Below are 18,293 nucleotides of genomic sequence, written 5' to 3'. Positions count from 1 at the left end.
GTTGAGCATTAAGACAGGTCGGCAAGAATGGAGATGGATCTACAAAGTTAAAAAGAATCGTCCAAGGCCTGGACAGCAGCAAAGAAATCAGAAACCAAATTTTCTACCTTCTTGTCAAGATCCAGCTTGAGCATCACTTCACAGACCAATTTCAACTCACGCTGATTTTCTATTTCTCTGAATTCTCAGAGCCCGTATTATCTGTAAATGCATTTTGGCACTTTCTGATTTACTGGCTTATTTTCTACATATCTCATTTTCACAGCTGGATTTTAAGATCTTGGCATCTTTTGGTTTCTGCCCCTGCATAAGGCAAGGAGAGGCTCAATCTTAACTCAGTAACCGAGTACTATGTGAGTTCTCTCGCAAGCCACTGTTCCCTCAAGCCACCTTGCTCCATATGACTAAGGAAGGACAATTCCTTTTTTCTTGCTTTTACTCATTTTTTACTTTTTGGGGTCTCTATTTCTCCTTCTATATTTTTCTCTTCAATTCACTGGTACAAAGGAACATAGTAGGTAAAATATAAGGTGTAGGTAAGGTAACAGAGCTGATTGAAAAATTCTAAGAATGCTATTCCTTTCAGGGCACTAGGAAATTACATATTTAGGCAATAATGTTGTCACTGACCAAATTCATTTCTGGTATCATTTTTTTTTAATTTCCTTAGGAGTCAGAGATATATTCTTGTAATAACATACTTTGATTTGAGCACAAAACCATGATGGAGGTGGATATGCTTTTGGTAAAGAATGAACTCTAACCATAATGTAATAATAAGATTTGTATGTGTCTCAAAACTGATTTCAAAATCAGGAAATGATATATGAAATGTGATTTGAAAATTACAAGTGCTACACAAAAAGCCTATTATTAATTGGATGATATAATGGATACAAAGAAAAGAAAATTAAATAAGTGAGCAGGATATGTTCTATTCAAGAAGACACTTTTGGATCATCTAGCAAACTAGAATTTCAGCTTTCTATCTTATTAAATGCCATCTAGAAAAGAATTTCCCCCCACACCTTTCCTAAGAAATTATAAAGAGATAACACAGAAAAAAATATCTCACCACTACCTTCTTTACTCCTTCGAGGTGAATCCCTAGGCAAAGTTCCATAACACGATACATCCTGGTAACTCGGGCTGTAGTCAGACATGTCTAACTGGCTCTCTGGCCAACCCTACAAGGTAGAAATGCGGGTTAAGTGTAATTATGTTCCTCTAAAATGAGAAAAGAAGCCTGATTGGAGTTTTTTCCTATTTCTTTTTATGGTAGTATGTGCTCTTTTTTTAAATTATAAAATAGATCTAACATGTAGAAAAATACTGGACAATATGACCAGTGTTATCATAACCAAGGTTATACCCAGAGTGAAGAAATGTTGGTAGTTTATTCTATTTGTTCAAGATTTAATAAAATCATTACAGATATAGTGAAATCCTCTTTTGGACCCCTACAGGACTCATTAAAGCTCCACTTTTATAAATTTGTTATGTACCTAAGATGACCAGATAATTTAAAGATCAACCTACAACACTTGAGAGTGAAACAGTTCCATTGACAATTTTTCCTAGGTAGCCTGGCATAAGCTTGGACTGCCCCAGGCAAATTAGGTGGTATGGTTACTCTATATATACTTAATATGTAATACTTCCAAGCTGGCAAAGATATTGGTATACTAAAGGGGGAAACCTCCTTTTTATCATATACACTTAACTAACCTTATTTCAGCTTCTCAGGAAATGTCATCTCTAAGGACTAGATTTTAAAATGCTTAAAAAAATAAAAAATAAATTAAAAATAAAAATTAAAATAAAATGCTTGAAGGCATAATCTGTTTTGATATTTCCTGAATCATCTATAGTCCCCAGAATAATAACTTACATATGAATAAGATAATGCTGTACAATATCCTTAATTTCAAGTTCCTAATTTTCCCCATTTGAAATAATTTTGATTTTGCTATGGTGGATATAGTCATTTAGAGTTAGACCCATAAACATATATTTATTTGATTATGTATGCAATGATCCTGATAAGGAACGTATCATGCTAAGTAACAATGTAATACTCAGAGGGCATAGCAATTTCACATCAAGTACTTGAACTTGGGAATGGACATGTGGAGACAATGATCTGCATCAGGTTAAGGTGGGAAGTTCAGAGATTTTAAAAACACCAAGATAAACTAAATTTCCAGACTTAGATCCCACTAATAACCTGACCATGCCCACAGGCACACACCTTATCATCATCGTCAAAGCCAGAAAGGTCTGGTCGACTGGAAGAGACCTGTAAGAGATGAATGGTTTCATCAGTGTGGTTTATACATTTAACATAACTAACTAGATAAAATATCACACATACAGTTGAAGGTTGTATGACCTTCTCCTTCCCCTCATTCTTTCTCCTAATATTTATTATTTCTTTATTTATTTGAGTTTATCATAATTGTGCTGTAATATTTATCATTACCTTTAAAAAAGTATTCAGATTTTCTAACTTAAAATTTTTTATCCATAAATATTTCTCTATGACTCTCTAAAAGACAAGGAATTCCTATTCTCTTTGTAAAACCATACTACTGCATCTTAAAAGATGAAGCAATTCCTAAATAGTATCAGCTGGAATCAAGATTGCCAGGAGAAATATCAATAACCTCAGATATGCAGACGACACCACCCGTATAGCAGAAAGTGAAGAAGAACTAAAGAGCCTCTTGATGAAGGTGAAAGAGGAGAGTGAAAAAGTTGGCTTAAAGCTCAACATTCAGAAAACTAAGATCATGGCACCTGGTCCATCAGTTCAGTTCAGTTCAGTTCAGTCGCTCAGTCATGTCAGACTCTTCGCGACCCCATGAATCGCAGCACGCCAGGCCTCCCTGTCCATCACCAACTCCCGGAGTTTATTCAAACCCATGTCCATCGAGTTGGTGATGGCATCCAGCCATCTCATCCTCCATCGTCCCCTTCTCCTCCTGCCCCCAATCCCTCCCAGCATCGGGGTCTTTTCCAGTGAGTCGACTTTTCACATGAGGTGGCCAAAGTGCTGGAGTTTCAGCTTCAGCATCAGTCCTTCCAGTGAACACCCAGAACTGATCTCCTTTAGGATGGACTGGTTTGGATCTCTTTGCAGTCCAAGGGACTCTCGATCCCATCACTTCATGGCAAATAGATGGGGAAACAGTGGAAACAGTGTCAGACTTTATTTTTTGGGGATCCAAAATCACTGCAGATGGTGATTGCAGCCATGAAATTAAAAGACCCTTACTCCTTGGAAGGAAAGTTATGACCAACCTAGATAGCATATTAAAAAGCAGAGACATTACTTTGTCAACAAAGGTCCGTCTAGTCAAGGCTATGGTTTTTCCAGTAGTCATGTATGGATGTGAGAGTTGGACTATAAAGAAAGCTGAGTGCCAAAGAATTGATGCTTTTGAACTGTGGTGTTGGAGAAGACTCTTGAGAGTCCCTTGGACTGCAAGGAGATCCAACCAGTCCATCCTAAAGGAGATCAGTCCTGGGTGTTCACTGGAAGGACTGATGTTGAAGCTGAAACTCCAATACTTTGGCCACCTCATGTGAAGAGCTGACTCATTGGAAAAGATCCTGATGCTGGGAAGGATTGAGGACAGAAGGAGAAGGGGATGACAGAGGAGGAAATGGTTGGATGGCATCACCGACTCAATAGACATGGGTTTGGGTAGACTCTGGCAGTTGGTGATGGACAGGGAGGCCTAGCATGCTGCGGTTCATGGGGTCGCAGAGTCGGACACAACTGAGCGACTGAACTGAACTGAAATAGTATCAGATATCCCAGTGGTTAAATGTCTATAAACACTATCACAGCTAATTCTGAGTCAGGATCAAAGCAGATCATCCATTGCAACTGGATGATATATGTCATAAGCCTTTTTTAATTTATGAGTTTTCCTTTTCTTCCCCCAACAATAGCTCTAGTGCTTTCATTTTCTCTACCATCTAGCATTCTGCAGTACAAATGAAATAACAGGAAAATTAGGGTTAAAGATGGAGAAGGAAATGGCAACCCACTCCAGTATTCTTGCCTGGAGAATCCCAGGGACAGAGGAGCCAGGTGGGCTGCCATCTACGGGTTACATTGAGTCAGACACGACTGAAGCGACTTAGCAGCAGCAGCAGGGCTAAGGAACTCCCTCTTTAACTGCATCCCTCAAGTATTGGTATATGTATCATTTTTTTTTTTTATCATTCAGTTCTAAATACATTCTAATTTCCATTATGATCTCTTCTTTGATGCCTAAATTAATTAGAAACTGTGTCTGCCCCCACCCCCAATTCACAACTTTATGAGTCTCATCAACTAAAAGAACTGAAATGTAGTCAGAAAAAGTGATCTGTATGAAAGTGATTATAGGGAGTTGCTTTTCGGACTACTGTAAGACAAGTTTCATGAATGTTCACCAAGGGGACTTCCCTGGAGGTCCAGTGGTTAAGACTCCAAGCTGCCAATGCAAGGGCACAGGTTCAATCACTAGTCAGGAAACTAAGATCCTACATGTCACGCAGGATCAAAAAATATTAAATAAATGCTCGTCGTGTTTGTAACCATTATCTCGCAATTCTTGAGAATGGGAAAGCAAATCACAGTTTTCCTTGAAAGGATCTGTCTTTCACTCTGCTGCTTCGAGAAAGAGGCTACTTTGAAGTGGTCCACGCGCTCCTCTGTCCTTTCTTCCTATGACAGTGTTGCCTTCCACTAGACACAGTGTCTGTCAACTGGGTTTCCTCGCTGAAATGGTTTGTTGAGGAAGGTCATCAACCTAAATAGCAGGCACCATGGGAGGGTCTACATGGAGTTGCCTGGCGCCCTATCACACCGACAGTGAGATCCTTGGGGCAGCTAGAAGCGGGCACAGACTGGAGAGCAGGACTCAGAAGCGCTGGCACAGGACCTCTGACCTCACCATCTTTAAACCAACATGCAATTCACATCCTAAGAAACTTCTTCCAAGGATATGCAACTCTATGTGGAGAAATTTGCAAGATTCCACTAAAACCTTGGGGCTTCCCTGGTGGCTCAGATGGTAAAGAATCTGCTTACAATATGGGAAACCCAGGTTGGATCCCTGGGGTTGGGAAGATCCCCTGGAGAAGGGAATGGCAACTCACTCCAGCATTCTTGTCTGGAGAATTCCCATGGACAGTGGAGCCTTGTGGGCTATAGTCCATGGGGTCGCAAAACAGTCAGACATAACTGAGCAACATACACACATACACACACACACAGAGCTCAGTCCTGTTACTTGTAATGGCTCTCTGGTGGGCATCTCTAGAACAGAGGCGCAGGCTTGGCACCCTGGGATGCCCACACCTGGGCCAAATGTAATTCTCCCTGCCGATAAACCCTGACCTGATTCCCCTGACTTGCCGCACCCCAAACCCTGAGATGAGTCACTCGGACGAGACAGCCCCGCCGCGGGTGAGCTCACATTGTGAACGTTGGGCGTGCTGAGGCTTCGCCGCAGGTGCCGAGCTTTGGTGGAAAGCGCTTCTTTGACCGTGACTGCCTGCAAATTTGAAAATGACATTGATTTTTCTTCCTCTGATGGCAAAAGGAATGTATGTTTATTGTGAAAGATTTCAAAAGTATAGAAATAAACATCATTTCAAGCCTACACTACCAGCCATCCTCACCCTGTATTTACAAAACTGGATCTTATTGTTTTCACTAATTTTTTTTTTTGCTTAATTTATGAAAAATATTTTTTCATAAATAAAACCAGGAAGGCTGATGAACTAAAGGTATTTTATGCTGCAGATTTACAAATAGGTGGGTAGAGAAAACACGGATGAAATACCACTAACGATATATGCCACTTGTGAAACTGAAGTCAACTTTTATGCTGCTGTGTTTCACTCTGCCACAGTTTGGGTGGGAATTCCACTAAAGGAAGATTTTTCTGACAGATGCCAATCTCGGTCCTCTTTTTGCTCAAAGCACACTTTTCATAACTTCTACTGCCTCTATCGAGTGACACCTCTTCTGGAGTTTCACGACCTAGTGGATTATTTTCACCTGGCAATAGCTTGCCACAGAGGTTAAGCTTGGTCCAAAAACTAGGGAGAGAGAGATTATGCGGTTAAGGATGTGGACTTCAGAGTCAAGCGTTCTGGGTTTATATCTGACTTTGTACCAATTCTTAGCTGGGTGCCCTTGGGCAGGGTGGCTAACTCCTGTCAGCCTCAATTTTCTCATTTACAAATGGAAACGATGATAGTATTTACCTCGCAGGGTTATTATTATTATTTTTTTAATTTTTTATGGTGGTTAAAGTCACATGATATAAAACATACTATTTTACCCATATTTAACTGTACAGTTCAGTGGCAAAAAGTACATTCACACTGTTGTCCAACTCCCACAATCATCCATCTTGAAGATGAAATAATGGGGCTTCCCTAGGAGGGGTTCAATAAAATGCACTCATCGGAATTTGTGTCACTCTTTTGTCAAAGTAACTATTTTGTCTAATGAGATGGCTACTCAAGTCTTCCTTCTCTCATGGGTTGAGAGAGAAAGTGTGTTGGTAAATAAGTTCATCTTTATCCAGTTGGGGTGAAGGCTAGTGATCTCTCAGATGGTACAGAATCTGCCTGCAATGCAGGAGACCGGGGTTCGATCCCTGGGGTCGGGAAGGTCCCCTGGAGGAGGGCATGGCAACCCACTCCAGTATTCTTGTCTGGAGAATCCCAAGGACATAGGAGCCTGGTGGGCTACAGTCCCTGGGGTCGCAAAGAGTCGGAGATGACTGAGCATCTGCCACTTTCGGTTTTCACCTGCTGGCGATCTCACCCTCCAGCCCAGACCCGCAGTCACTTGCCTGCCGGAGTCGTTCCAGGCTCAGGATGTTCTCCACCTGCAGCACGCCTCGCGTGTACTTCTCGATGTACGTCTCCCCGTCCGACGTGCCTTCGTTCTCACTCCTCGCGGCCATGAGAGCCAGCGTCTCCCGGTCCTCAATCTCCTCTGTTGCCTAGGGAGACAAGCAGGCACTTAGATTACTGTTACGTGAACAATATTTCTCTCAAAATTGTGGTGAGAAAATGGTTTAAGAGTTTTGAGACCTAACTCGTTCTCCAATACTCAGATTCTGACATTTCAAAAAAGTAATACACACTTTTTACCTTTGGTATGTTGGATACTATTTCATAGGTTACACCACAGGAATAAAATATATTCTTCAGTGATATTCTCCTCTTCAAACTCTGGGTGAAACTCTGGTAGAAAAGGAAAGCTAAATTAAGCGATGTGGAAAATATAAGCTATTTAGTATTTTATAAATTATAAAAAAAACCAATGACTATGTTTTTGATACACACACACTACACAGCAAAATAGAAGAACACTGAACAGAAAAATCTTTGTCCTTAATCCTGGAGGACAGTAACATCCAGCTATTAAATTTGGGGATTAGATGACAGAGTCTGCAGTCCAGCCAAGGCTTTCTGTGGTTACTTCTCTTTACTGTGTGCATGTTTAGTTGCTCAGTTGTGTCCGACTCTTTGTGACCCAATGGACTTTAGCCTGCCAGGCTCTCCTGTCCATGGGATTCTCTAGGCAAGAATACTGTAGTGGGTTGCCATTTTCTACTCCAGGGGATCTTGCCCACCCAGGGATGGAACCCAGGTCTTCTGTGTCTCCTGCACTGGCAGGCCAATTCTTTACCACTGAGCCACCTGGGAAGACCACATTATACATTAACATACTATACATCATCATCATATGTAATTAATATTGCCTGTCAAAAGTTTTACCACTGTTTACAAAAAAAAAAAAACCTGAAAGTGATTTTTAAGCTGCACATTTCCTTCAAGAAAAAAAATTCTTTTACTCCAGGGGAAAAAGCACATTTGGAAAAGTTTCTCTCTTAGGAGAAATCTGGGATTCACTGCTTCTCTTTCCCATCCCATCTGCTATCTTTCTTCTTGATGCTGTCAGGGTTTAATCAGTCCATCCTGGCAGCATCAGAAATCAGCTCAGAGCATCCGCTCTGCTGACAGCGCCTCTGAGATGAGATCTGGGGAGGCGTTAGGAGACGGACTTATATGCAACCTGCCTTTGTGCTGGTTTTGTCATTAACCTACTTGAGCCAGGCATTCAACCTTTTTAAAACAGAGAAATGTTATAACTTCACTGCCTCCTAGGATTATGGATCTCAAATTGGTCAAGGTGGAAGAGTTCTTTGCTGAATGACATTTAGCTCTGCTATCCTCAGACCCTGTCATCTTAGATAAATGAGAATCAGATTATAAGCTGGTAGCGATTTGCACAGCCACTGAATTAACACCCCCAAACACCACTTTGTGATAGCAAGGAGCAAGAAACTTAGTGCTCATATATAAAGGTGGTAAGGGTGGTAAAGTGAAGTGAAAGTCGCTCAGTCGTGTCCAACTCTCTGTGACCCCGTGGTCTATACAGTCCACGGAATTCTCCAGGTCAGAATACTGGAGTGGGTAGCCTTTCCCTTCTCCAGGGGATCTTCCCAACCCAGGGATCGAACCCAGGTTTCCCGCACTGCAGGCGGCTTCTTTACCAGCTGAGCCACCAGGGAATCCCAAGAATACTGGAGTGGGTAGCCTTTCCCATCTCCAGTGGATCTTCCCAACCCAGGAATCGAACCGGGGCCTCCTGCACTACAGACGGATTCTTTACCAGCTGAGCTACCAGGGAGCTATCAGTAAAGAATCTGCCTTCAATGCAGGAGACGTAAGAGATGCTGCTCCATCCCCAGGTCGGGAAGATCCCCTGGAAGAGGAAATGGCAACCCCCTCCGGTAATTCTCACCTGGAAAATCCCAAGGGCGAAGGAGCCTGGCGGGCTACAGTCCTGGGCTCGCAAAGAGTCGGACACGATCGAGTGACTAAACAACAACAACAACATGCAGCGGCAGAATCAGGCCCCACTATTACCTGTTTGTTGTAAATGTTGGCTGCAATCCGTTTTCGTAAGACCAGCTCCATAGCTGCCGGGTGGCTGAGCTGGACTGTGGTCTTCACTATCAGGTAGATCCTCTCATTCTGTGGGGTGACCCTGTTCAAGTGAACGGAATCATGCACCGAGGAGTCCCAGGAGGCTGTGGCTGAAACCTAGGGACCCAGGAAGGAGGGGGACATGGAAATAAGACAACTCAGCTGTAGCAGTTTTACATCATGAGCTAGAAAACCACATGTAACTCTACTGAATCACAGGTGCTTTCCCTCACCTTTTGGATAACACATCTATTCTGTTTTGCAAAGTTCCTAGTCCACTTCCCCAAAAGCCCAGACCACAGCAGCTTAATGGGCAGACAGGCCCACAGGCATGTGCATCAACCTGAAGCCCTTTTAAGAGACTCCTGAAGGCCCATTACCTCCTCGTCACTGTGCTTTATGATGGGCAGGTAGAAAAACTGGCTGCCGTGCTCCTTGGGGAGGATGGAGTTCACGCCTGATGCGTGGGGGCCCACGAGCTGCTCATTGGCACTGAGATCATCCGCTGACGAAGTCCAGGGCACAGATACAAAAGTGGGGGAAACATCAGATTTTTTTTAAAGCAAGCACCCCAAAATTTTAAATATGCTTTTTACAGATGAAGTTTATAGGTAATGCAATTTATTTATCTTTTTCATCCCTTATTCTGCAGTTAAAACAGTGATTCCAGTGTCCACAACAGCTTCTATCCTTTACAGAAACAACTCTGGGAGCCAAAAAGATGTCTTTGCAACTCTCCTATAAAATGGACTGAATATATTCCATATGTACTCCCGGGAACAAACATTTTCACTACATAAACGCACCTTAGAATTGTGCTGCCTTCTGATGTCAACTCCTCTTATAACCTAGTGTTCAGTTTATGGTCCTAATTATATAACTTACACTGAATTAGAGATTTGATTGGTTAAATTACCAACTTAGAAACAAAGTTCTATTCATTTGGGAGAAATTTGAAGACCATCCTCTCCAATGCCCTACCCAATATAGGATTCACTCTTTACAGATCTCTGGATATAGTTATTCAGCCTTTACTTGTATAATGGGGAACCTCCAATAATGGGGAACTCACTGCTTCATGAAGTAACAGCCTACTTCTAAGCTTTTAAGAAAACTGCCCATATGAAGAGACAAAGTTAACCTCCCATGTCTTCATCTATTCCTCATCTTTTTTAGGCTGTGCTTTGAGAATCCCAAGGGGCCTGCAGAAGGACCTGCCCATCCCTAAACTCAGCAGCTCTCCTCTCATATTCCACACATGGGGTTCCATTTACGAGTTCATATTGAAAATAGATTTTGCTGCTAAAACGCATTGAAGACATTTGTCCTAGGTTCACCCAGGTTCAATCTAGTTGCTACAATAACAGATAACCCTTCATGTAGGGTTACAAGTCATCATGGTCTAGAAACACCACCATTGGCAGTGGGGAGCAAAGGGCACCAGTCAGAAATGCAGATTCCTGAGCACCCGCAACACAGAAGGATTCAGAGCTCTAAGGGTGATGACCTTCTCATGTAATTTCCATGTCTGTTACTGTTTCCGAGCAATAACTGAACTACAATTTTTGTATGCAGTTCTCAATCTCTCAAGTGCTTTTTTTTGAAGAATAAATGTCTACATCTGTCTTTTAGTGATTCTATATATCAGGTTTTATACATTTGGTTGTTACCTAGATAAGGCATGTGAGTGATCAGACACGTCATTTAAGGGCTAAAATGCTGTGGGTTTGACTAGATTGCAAACCTCATTCAGGGTGACAAGCCTTGGAACAACAGGTGTCTACTTACCGTTCAAATCAAGGAAGAGAACCGGTATGTGGGTTTCCATTCCAGGTGGTGGGATCCTAAATTTAATAACAATATTTCATCATAACATCAAAACATCATAACATGTTTTGCCTCTTGTTAAATAACTAAACATCACAGAGGCAGGTAAGCAGAGGAGAACCATCGTGGAGATAGATACAGCTCTTACAAATGAAACATTCTCACAATTCTTATCATCCTTATTTAACACCAATCATGGGATTTGTGTGATTTCTATAAAGAACTACCAGTTATATGAATTACATGTAACTAATTGAAACAAAGATTATTTGAAGTCTTTCTGAGAATAATTCTAGTGATGGGAAGAAGAGAATTGACTATTTTAGAGGTGGTACAGAAAGCTGGATTGATTTGCCTAGCTTCTTTTGAGCATCAGGAGTGATTGAAAATCAACTGATGGATCACTGTTGATGTAGTGCTTAATTGTTGACTCTATGCTGGTAACCAAACTAAACAGGCATGAAGACAAATAAGAAGACATTTCTGCCCTTTACAAGTATGCTGCAGAAGCACCCTTCTTTTAAGCCAAGATATAAGAATTTCTTGACTGCAGCTGTGGAATTACAAGACGCTTGCTTCTTGGAGGAAAAGCTAAGACAAACCTAGACAGTGTATTAAAAAGCAGAGACATTACTTTGTTGACAAAGGTTCATCTAGTCAAGGCTATGGTTGTTCCAGTAATCATGTACGGATATGAGAGCGGGACCATAAAGAAGGCTGAACACTGAAGAATTGATGCTTTTGAACTGTGGTGTTGGAGAAGCCTCTTGAGAGTCCCTTGGACAGCAAGGAGATCCAACCAGTCTATCCTAAAGGAAATCAGTCCTGAATATTCATTGGAAGGACTGATGCTGAAGCTCCAATACTTTTGCCACCTAATGTGAAGAACTGACCCATTGGAAAAGACCCTGCTGCTGGGAAAGACTGAAGGAGGAGGAGAAGGGGATGACAGAGGATGAGATGACTGGATAGCATCACTGACTCAATGGACATGAGTTTGAGCAAGCTCTGGGAGATGGTGAAGAATGGGAAGCCTGGCGTGCTGCAGTCCATGGGGTCGCAAAGAATCAGACACGACTGAGTGACTGAACAACAACGAGAATTTCTGGAGATCGGGAAGTCATGTCCGAGTTGCTCATTCCGGGGAACTGAGGAGCATGGTATCTGATTGCTGGCCAGCGATAAATGATCTCTGGCTTCCTGTGAGAGGATGGTGGTTGCAGCGGGCAAGGACAAGAAGGACAGGGGCATTGGGGCTGGGCGGCCCTTCCCTGGGCAGCTTGTAGTACTTAACATTTTCTGTTACAATCCTGGCAGTTAACTCGCCTGACCTGCCCCAGGCCACCACAGAAGGAAAGGGGGCTCACCAGTCGGCAGGCGCCCCGGGGATCCCACTGCCCGGAGCAGGCACCAGCACGGCGTTCCTCTCTTCCGTCAGCCCCACCCACTGCTCCACCAGCCGGGCTTCCCGCTCCACGTCATCCTCCGTCTTCTCTGCGGGCAAAACGGGGGCATGAGCACCACAGGGGAGGAGGGATGATTTCTAAATTTAAATCAGTTTGCACCAGGTGGTATCCACGAATGGCTTAATCATCCGTGATGTCGTCCCCCCCCCCCACCCCCCGCCAAAAAAAAGGATTTGAGGCTCTGAAGTCTAAGCCTGAGCCGCTCATGGAGGCTAGAACACCGGCCTAGCAGAGCCTAAGCCAGGAAGAGTAGAAAAACCAGTGGAACAGGAATGAGAAGACTCGGGTCATTTCAAGAGCTCTGTCATTTGGGAAAGTTATTCCACAGATGGGTCTTCATTTCCTACTTTGTCAAATAGGGATCCTACAAGTCATGTTAACTTCATGCACCGGTCAGAAGGATCCAGTGCAATAATGGACAGGGCACTGCTTTATGAAACCACACATCATTTTACAGAGGATTAAACACGGTCTCCTGCACTCCGCAAAATGAAGTTACTCTCCTTCATACTTGGAATGCAAGGGATTTTATTTGATCTATTTTGCAATCCTCTTAGCCTAATTTAACTCTGGAGTGAGTTTTGTTTGTTTGTTTGTTTTAAAGATATGTTGAAGTTCTAACTCCCAGAACTTTATTATTTTTTGAAAAAAATTAATTAATTTATTTATATTTGGCTGTGATGCATCTTCATTGCTGTGCTCGGGCTTTCTCTAGTTGCGGGGAGCAGGGGCTACTCTAGTTGCAGAGCGCGGGCTTCTCAGGCAGTGGCTTCTCCTGTTGTGGAGCATGGGTTCTGGGGTGCACGGGTTGCAGGACTTGCGGCTCCCAGGTTCTAGGGCTCAGGCTCAGTAGTTGTGGCACACAGGCTTAGCTGCTCCACGGTATGTGGAATCTTCCCAGACCAGGGACTGAACTGGCGTCCCCTGCATTGGTAGGCAGACTCTTAACCACTGGATCACCAGGGAAATCCAAAGTGGGCTTTCATTAGCAGGCTGAGCACATACAAAAACTGACACCAAGATGTTTTCCTGAGAGAGGACGCCCGCTGACTTCTATGTGAAGTGGACTCACATTCAGGACATGTCCTGTGGTGGAGAATCAACCACAGTGAGTGAAGCACACAATCTGGATGAGAAACTGGAGTTTTAAGGGCATATTTCTGCTCTAGAATTCAAATGGCTGTTGCCGTTGGAAGCAAATGGAATCCTCCAAGTTGGGCAGTGGTGAGCAGAGCCTCAGGCTGACTTCTGGCCACCCTCAACAAGCCGGGCACATGGTTACCGGCCAGTGGTAGCCGGGGCCCACCTGCCACGTGTCGTGGGTTCAGAAGTGACCCTTTTGCTGTTGTCAGTCCCGGGATCTGAGCCTGGAATACCTCATATGGACATGTTGATATTGATGACATTTGCATTCATCAAAAACGAAAATTGAATTTAACATTTAATGTCGCAGTCAACCCAAGTAATGAAACTTACTACTTTCAAATTCAAGGCCTGTTTAAACCAACCTTGCACAGCAACGATTCACTAATATCTATAATTGTGACAGGGTTAAAAATCTGAGATACTGCTGCGCAGCTAAGAGAGGAAAACAGCCCAGCCCCACTGTTGAGTGAAAAAGCAACTCCCGGCTGAGAGTTTCATCCCATGTACCTTTCTTGTTGCTGACTTTTTTAATCTGTTCGTCTAGGTATTCTCGCCGTTTAATGAGGGCATCCGACCACCTCTCTCTCACGCAGTTTAAGTCTTCTTCCTGGCATCAGGAAGGGAAAACATTTTCCTGTAAAGTGCACAGACAACTCTTTCTTTTTTTTTTTTTAACAAAAGATGTTTCAATTGATTAGGAAACTTTTCATTAGAAAAGGCCATTAAATGTTGCCGTGTGATTAATATGCAAGAAAGCACAGAAGCCTTAGGAACCCTGCATGCTGATTGAAGATCCTGATTTTCAGAAAATCAGAGCCCCTGGACTTCTGAAAGGATAATTACACTCAAAAGCAGGAGAAGCTCCAACTACACCAGCTGTTACACAATATGTGTGTCTATGTATTTAAGTTGTAGCTGTTCATTTGAAGAGGTTTGTGATTCTAAGAGGAAGGGCACCAGAAACAGACCCCCAATTCCAAAACAGCAAATGTAATGGAGAATCACATTTTCACCATTCATAGCTCAATGGTTGGGTAACATGTATTTTCTGAAAGGCAGAGAACAGATCAGCAGAGAACCTCTTGCACTTGCTGCAAAGATCTTACCTCTAACCTCTACCTTGAGGCTAACCAAAAATGCCCCATGCAAAAAGCCAACATGCAGTCAGCCATGCTGAGAAATCCTGGAAGCGGATGCTGGACCTGACTCTGAACCGCGGGGCAGGAAGTGCAGAGCCAGCCACAGGACGTTAGCTAATGGCGTTGCTGAGATTCAAGGGGACACTGGTATTTACCCTCAGGTTTGTTTTTACTTGTTTGTTTTCTTTCTCAGTAAAATTACGAGGCAGAAAAGACACCTACCAACCCTATTCAGAAGGCTTTGACTGCCTAATTCCAGTCTACCCATAAGATGGTCCATTAAGAGCAGACACCTGAGGACTTCTGAGGTGTCCCCTATGATAGACCTGCACTTTATTTAGAGGAAGGCACACCAGAAAACATGCTCTTGACATTTATGTAGAGAATCAGTACAGAGACGGGGAACCAACCCAGAAAACTTCATCTTGGTTTGTCACCTTGCCCATTACTGTAATCCCACATCCCATTGACTGCAGGCTGGTCAGCACTAAGTAAGATTTCACCTGTGTACTTTTTCCTCTAGATTTCCAGAAAGATTTAAGGCTGAGAGTTAAATTCTCCAGGTTATGAATAACTAAGGTTGCCCTTACAGAATGAAGAAAACTGGCTAAACAAAACTATGTGCTTAAAATGTCTCCAGTTTTCCTATCCTGCAAAAATCTTTAAAAATCAAATGGCGTGTTAGAACAATATGACGTGCTCGGGTGTAAGGTGCTCACTGCAGGTTCACATAGGAAACACAGGTCTGTTTAAAGATTATGGATGGATAACTACAATTCTTAAGATCACCAATTTAACATGGCTATAGTGGTCTTGCTTAGATAAAGCTTTACAAGCTGGCAGTTCGAGATGGCATAGCAAAAATGAAGTATCTGTGTGTACATTTTAAACTGACGGGAAAGTCTGTAGCAACAGGATTGTGTCCCTGATTATGCTGAAAGCAAATCAAAAGCGAGTGAAAACGGCATGTTCTTGCTCTATGATCCTTCCTCCTCCCTGCCCTCGGCTTTGCGGATGCGGGCAATTAGCAGCAGCTGTGCCCCATGCCACAGGATTGATAGCAGCAGTGATACCTGATAACTATCCATATCATCACCATCCTCATCATCTCTCTGGTAGGAAAAAAATAAACACAAAGGACATGCATTTTGGTTCTCAAACAGCACACAAGGAAAACAGGTCTTTAAGCTTAACACACACATTACAAAGGGCACACACAAACAGCATTGGCATAATAAAACACTGAACTGAGTCTCAAAAACTGGACTTAATTCCCTTGCCTATAGTTAACTTAAGAGAATTTAAGATTTTATTTTTTTTCTTTCATCTAGAAAGCAGTCATCTAAAAATAGGAACTGTCTTAGATTCTCTTAGCTGGGGAGAGGAGCCAACCGCACTGGATCAAGACTTACCCCACTCTTATACAAAGTTGCTATTAGTTTCTGGGTGAGCTGTCAACTGAGATTTAGAGTGCTCAAAGTTAGAAAGGACTTTGGGGAGTTTCTTGCTCAGTCTCTTGGTTTTAGCCGCGAGGCAGCTGAGACCTGAAGGATAAAATGATTGAACCCGAGGCTCACATGGATAGTGGCAGGGTCAGGACTGAGGCCAGGTCGGTGCCCTTGACCTGGCACCACACCTCAGCCACTGTGACATGATCCCAGCGGAAAACACTGGGAAGCTAAGACTCCACGTCCAGCCAGTGCTCTGCATCCACAAGTCCCCCATCTGCAGATTCAACCAGCTGCAGAAGCTTCTGGATACAGAGGGTGGAGTGTGCTGGGCCATTTTATGTAACAGACTTGAGCATTCTAGTATCCAGATTTTAGTATCCAAAGCGGGGTTCTGGAATCAATTGCCCCTGGATACCAAGGGAAGACTGCAGAGGTTCTGTATACTAAACCACTGCAGTAAGAGTTTATGACTATGTGGGGCTTCCGTGGTGGCTCAGATGGTAAAGACTCTGCCTGCAATGCAGGAGACCCAGGTTGGATCCCGGGTGGGGAAGATCCCCTGGAGAAGGAAATGGCAACCCACTCCAGTATTCTCGCCTGGAGAATTCCATGGACAGAGGAGTCTGGCAGGCTACAGTTCACGGGGTCGCAAAGAGTTGGACAGGACTGAGCGACTACTACTCACTCATGGTAAGAACACAGCCCATGATTTTGGATACATGGCTCTGTCATCCACCACTGTAGGACAGACCAGCATTCATGTATCAGTCAGGTGAGAAAAACCAAAACTGTCTTAAACCCATGACAACACTTTACAGAAGCGACATAAAATAAGCATTTTGGCAAACACATTTGCCAAACAAAATGATTGTGTTGAAAATTAAAGGGTCTTAGTTGAGATGATTTTCCTTAGAGATAAGAAGAAGGAGGAAAAAGGGATTCGCTGGTAGTTCAGTGGTTAGGACTCTTGGGCTCTCACTGCCGAGGGCCTGGGTTTGATCCCAGGTCAGGGAACTAACATCCCAGAAGCTACAAGCCCCTCAAAAAAGAGAAAGAAGCAAAAATAAAGAAATCCTGATTTGTAGAGAATATCCATCTCTATGGAGGTAGGTTCTACTTAAAATGAAACATCCTTCTTTCATTTTTCTGTGGTTATTAGAGGGTTAATATCAAAAAGGAAGCGGAGTGGCCTGGTCATATAAAAGACTATTTTTTCCAAGCACTTTAAAAAATATAATTACATTGTTTTCATATTGAAGTATACTTCCAAATATACTGCTTTTCAAAAGTGCTTAAAAAAATACTGTTAAAATTATTCTCTGTGTAGACTTTAAACTTCAGCTTTAGTTTGGTAATCATCATTTTCATTTGGATAACTCTAACTTATTAAATGCAAGCCCAATAACGCAATAACTTTCCTCGAATTAATTCCCCATACTAATGAATAAAGTACAAACATCCCTAATTTATCATTATTTCTTAGACCAAGGAGATACTTCTATTCACTGAAAACCAGCTTGAGCTTTCATGATGTAGAACTATTGTGAAATGAGCTTTTTCTGGTCTGGCTCAAGCTATCACATCAAAATAATTCTAATATTCTATTCCACCAACAAAAATTGTATTGGACATGACCTGCAGCATGGTGCAAAGAAAAACAAAAGCTTTAAAACAGTCACTGCTTAAATTTTCATGGCAGGTACTATATTCTTTGAGGTTTTAACTCAAGACGTATAGCTGCTTTAAAAAGTGCAAATAATCAACCCTTATAGCATTCCTTTGGGCTTCCCTCGTGGCTCAGCTGGTAAAGAATCTGCCTGCAATTCAGGAGACCTGGATTGGGAAGATCCCCTGGAGAAGGGAAAGGCTACTCAGTCCAGTATTCTGGTCTGGAGAATTCCATGGACTGTATGGTCCATAGGGTTGCAAAGAGTCGGACACAACTGAGCCGACTTTCACTTTTACAGTGTTCCTCAAATGGGAATAATCAATTAGTTAATGACCCACGTCTGTAGTCATGGTTCAGGACACACAGATTCAAGGTTTTATCTAAGATCAGAGATTCATTAAGCCACAAAATTTTATGGCAGAAAGAGACCTCAGAGAATTATTATATCTACCTCATAGTCTCGGAGGAAAGGAAAAGGGAACTCAAAATCTTTTTTTTTTTTTTAACTATTTATCTATTTGACTGCATTGGGTCTTAGTTGCAGCATGTGGGATTTTGGTTGCATCACATGGGATCT

The 18,293-nt window shown here is 42.7% G+C and overlaps 1 protein-coding gene across 13 annotated transcripts in view; it reads right to left on the bottom strand.

Annotated features, from left to right (window-relative positions):
• The window catches only part of KIF13A (kinesin family member 13A), a 196,549-nt gene that overhangs the window by 12,199 nt on the left and 166,057 nt on the right, over positions 1-18,293 (bottom strand). For 5 of the 13 annotated variants that reach the window (XM_043908459.1, XM_043908449.1, XM_043908454.1 and 2 more), the window contains 11 exons: positions 15,670-15,708; positions 13,965-14,064; positions 12,213-12,339; positions 10,807-10,862; positions 9,399-9,523; positions 8,959-9,135; positions 7,174-7,266; positions 6,870-7,022; positions 5,478-5,555; positions 2,252-2,299; positions 1,082-1,187 (listed from right to left, as the gene is read on the bottom strand). In XM_043908459.1, the coding sequence (XP_043764394.1) occupies positions 1,082-1,187; positions 2,252-2,299; positions 5,478-5,555; positions 6,870-7,022; positions 7,174-7,266; positions 8,959-9,135; positions 9,399-9,523; positions 10,807-10,862; positions 12,213-12,339; positions 13,965-14,064; positions 15,670-15,708 (1,102 nt within the window). Of the gene's footprint in view, positions 1-1,075; positions 1,188-2,251; positions 2,300-5,477; positions 5,556-6,869; positions 7,023-7,173; positions 7,267-8,958; positions 9,136-9,398; positions 9,524-10,806; positions 10,863-12,212; positions 12,340-13,964; positions 14,065-15,669; positions 15,709-18,293 lie in introns of all 13 variants that reach the window. The other 8 variants (XM_043908448.1, XM_043908451.1, XM_043908453.1 and 5 more) reach the window with 4 other exon arrangements.

The sequence above is a fragment of the Cervus elaphus genome, chromosome 7, assembly GCF_910594005.1.
Source record: "Cervus elaphus chromosome 7, mCerEla1.1, whole genome shotgun sequence".
Classification (NCBI taxonomy): Eukaryota; Metazoa; Chordata; class Mammalia; order Artiodactyla; family Cervidae; genus Cervus; species Cervus elaphus.
The sequence above is the reverse complement of the archived record's forward strand: the minus strand, read 5'-3'. Positions and strand labels throughout refer to the sequence as shown.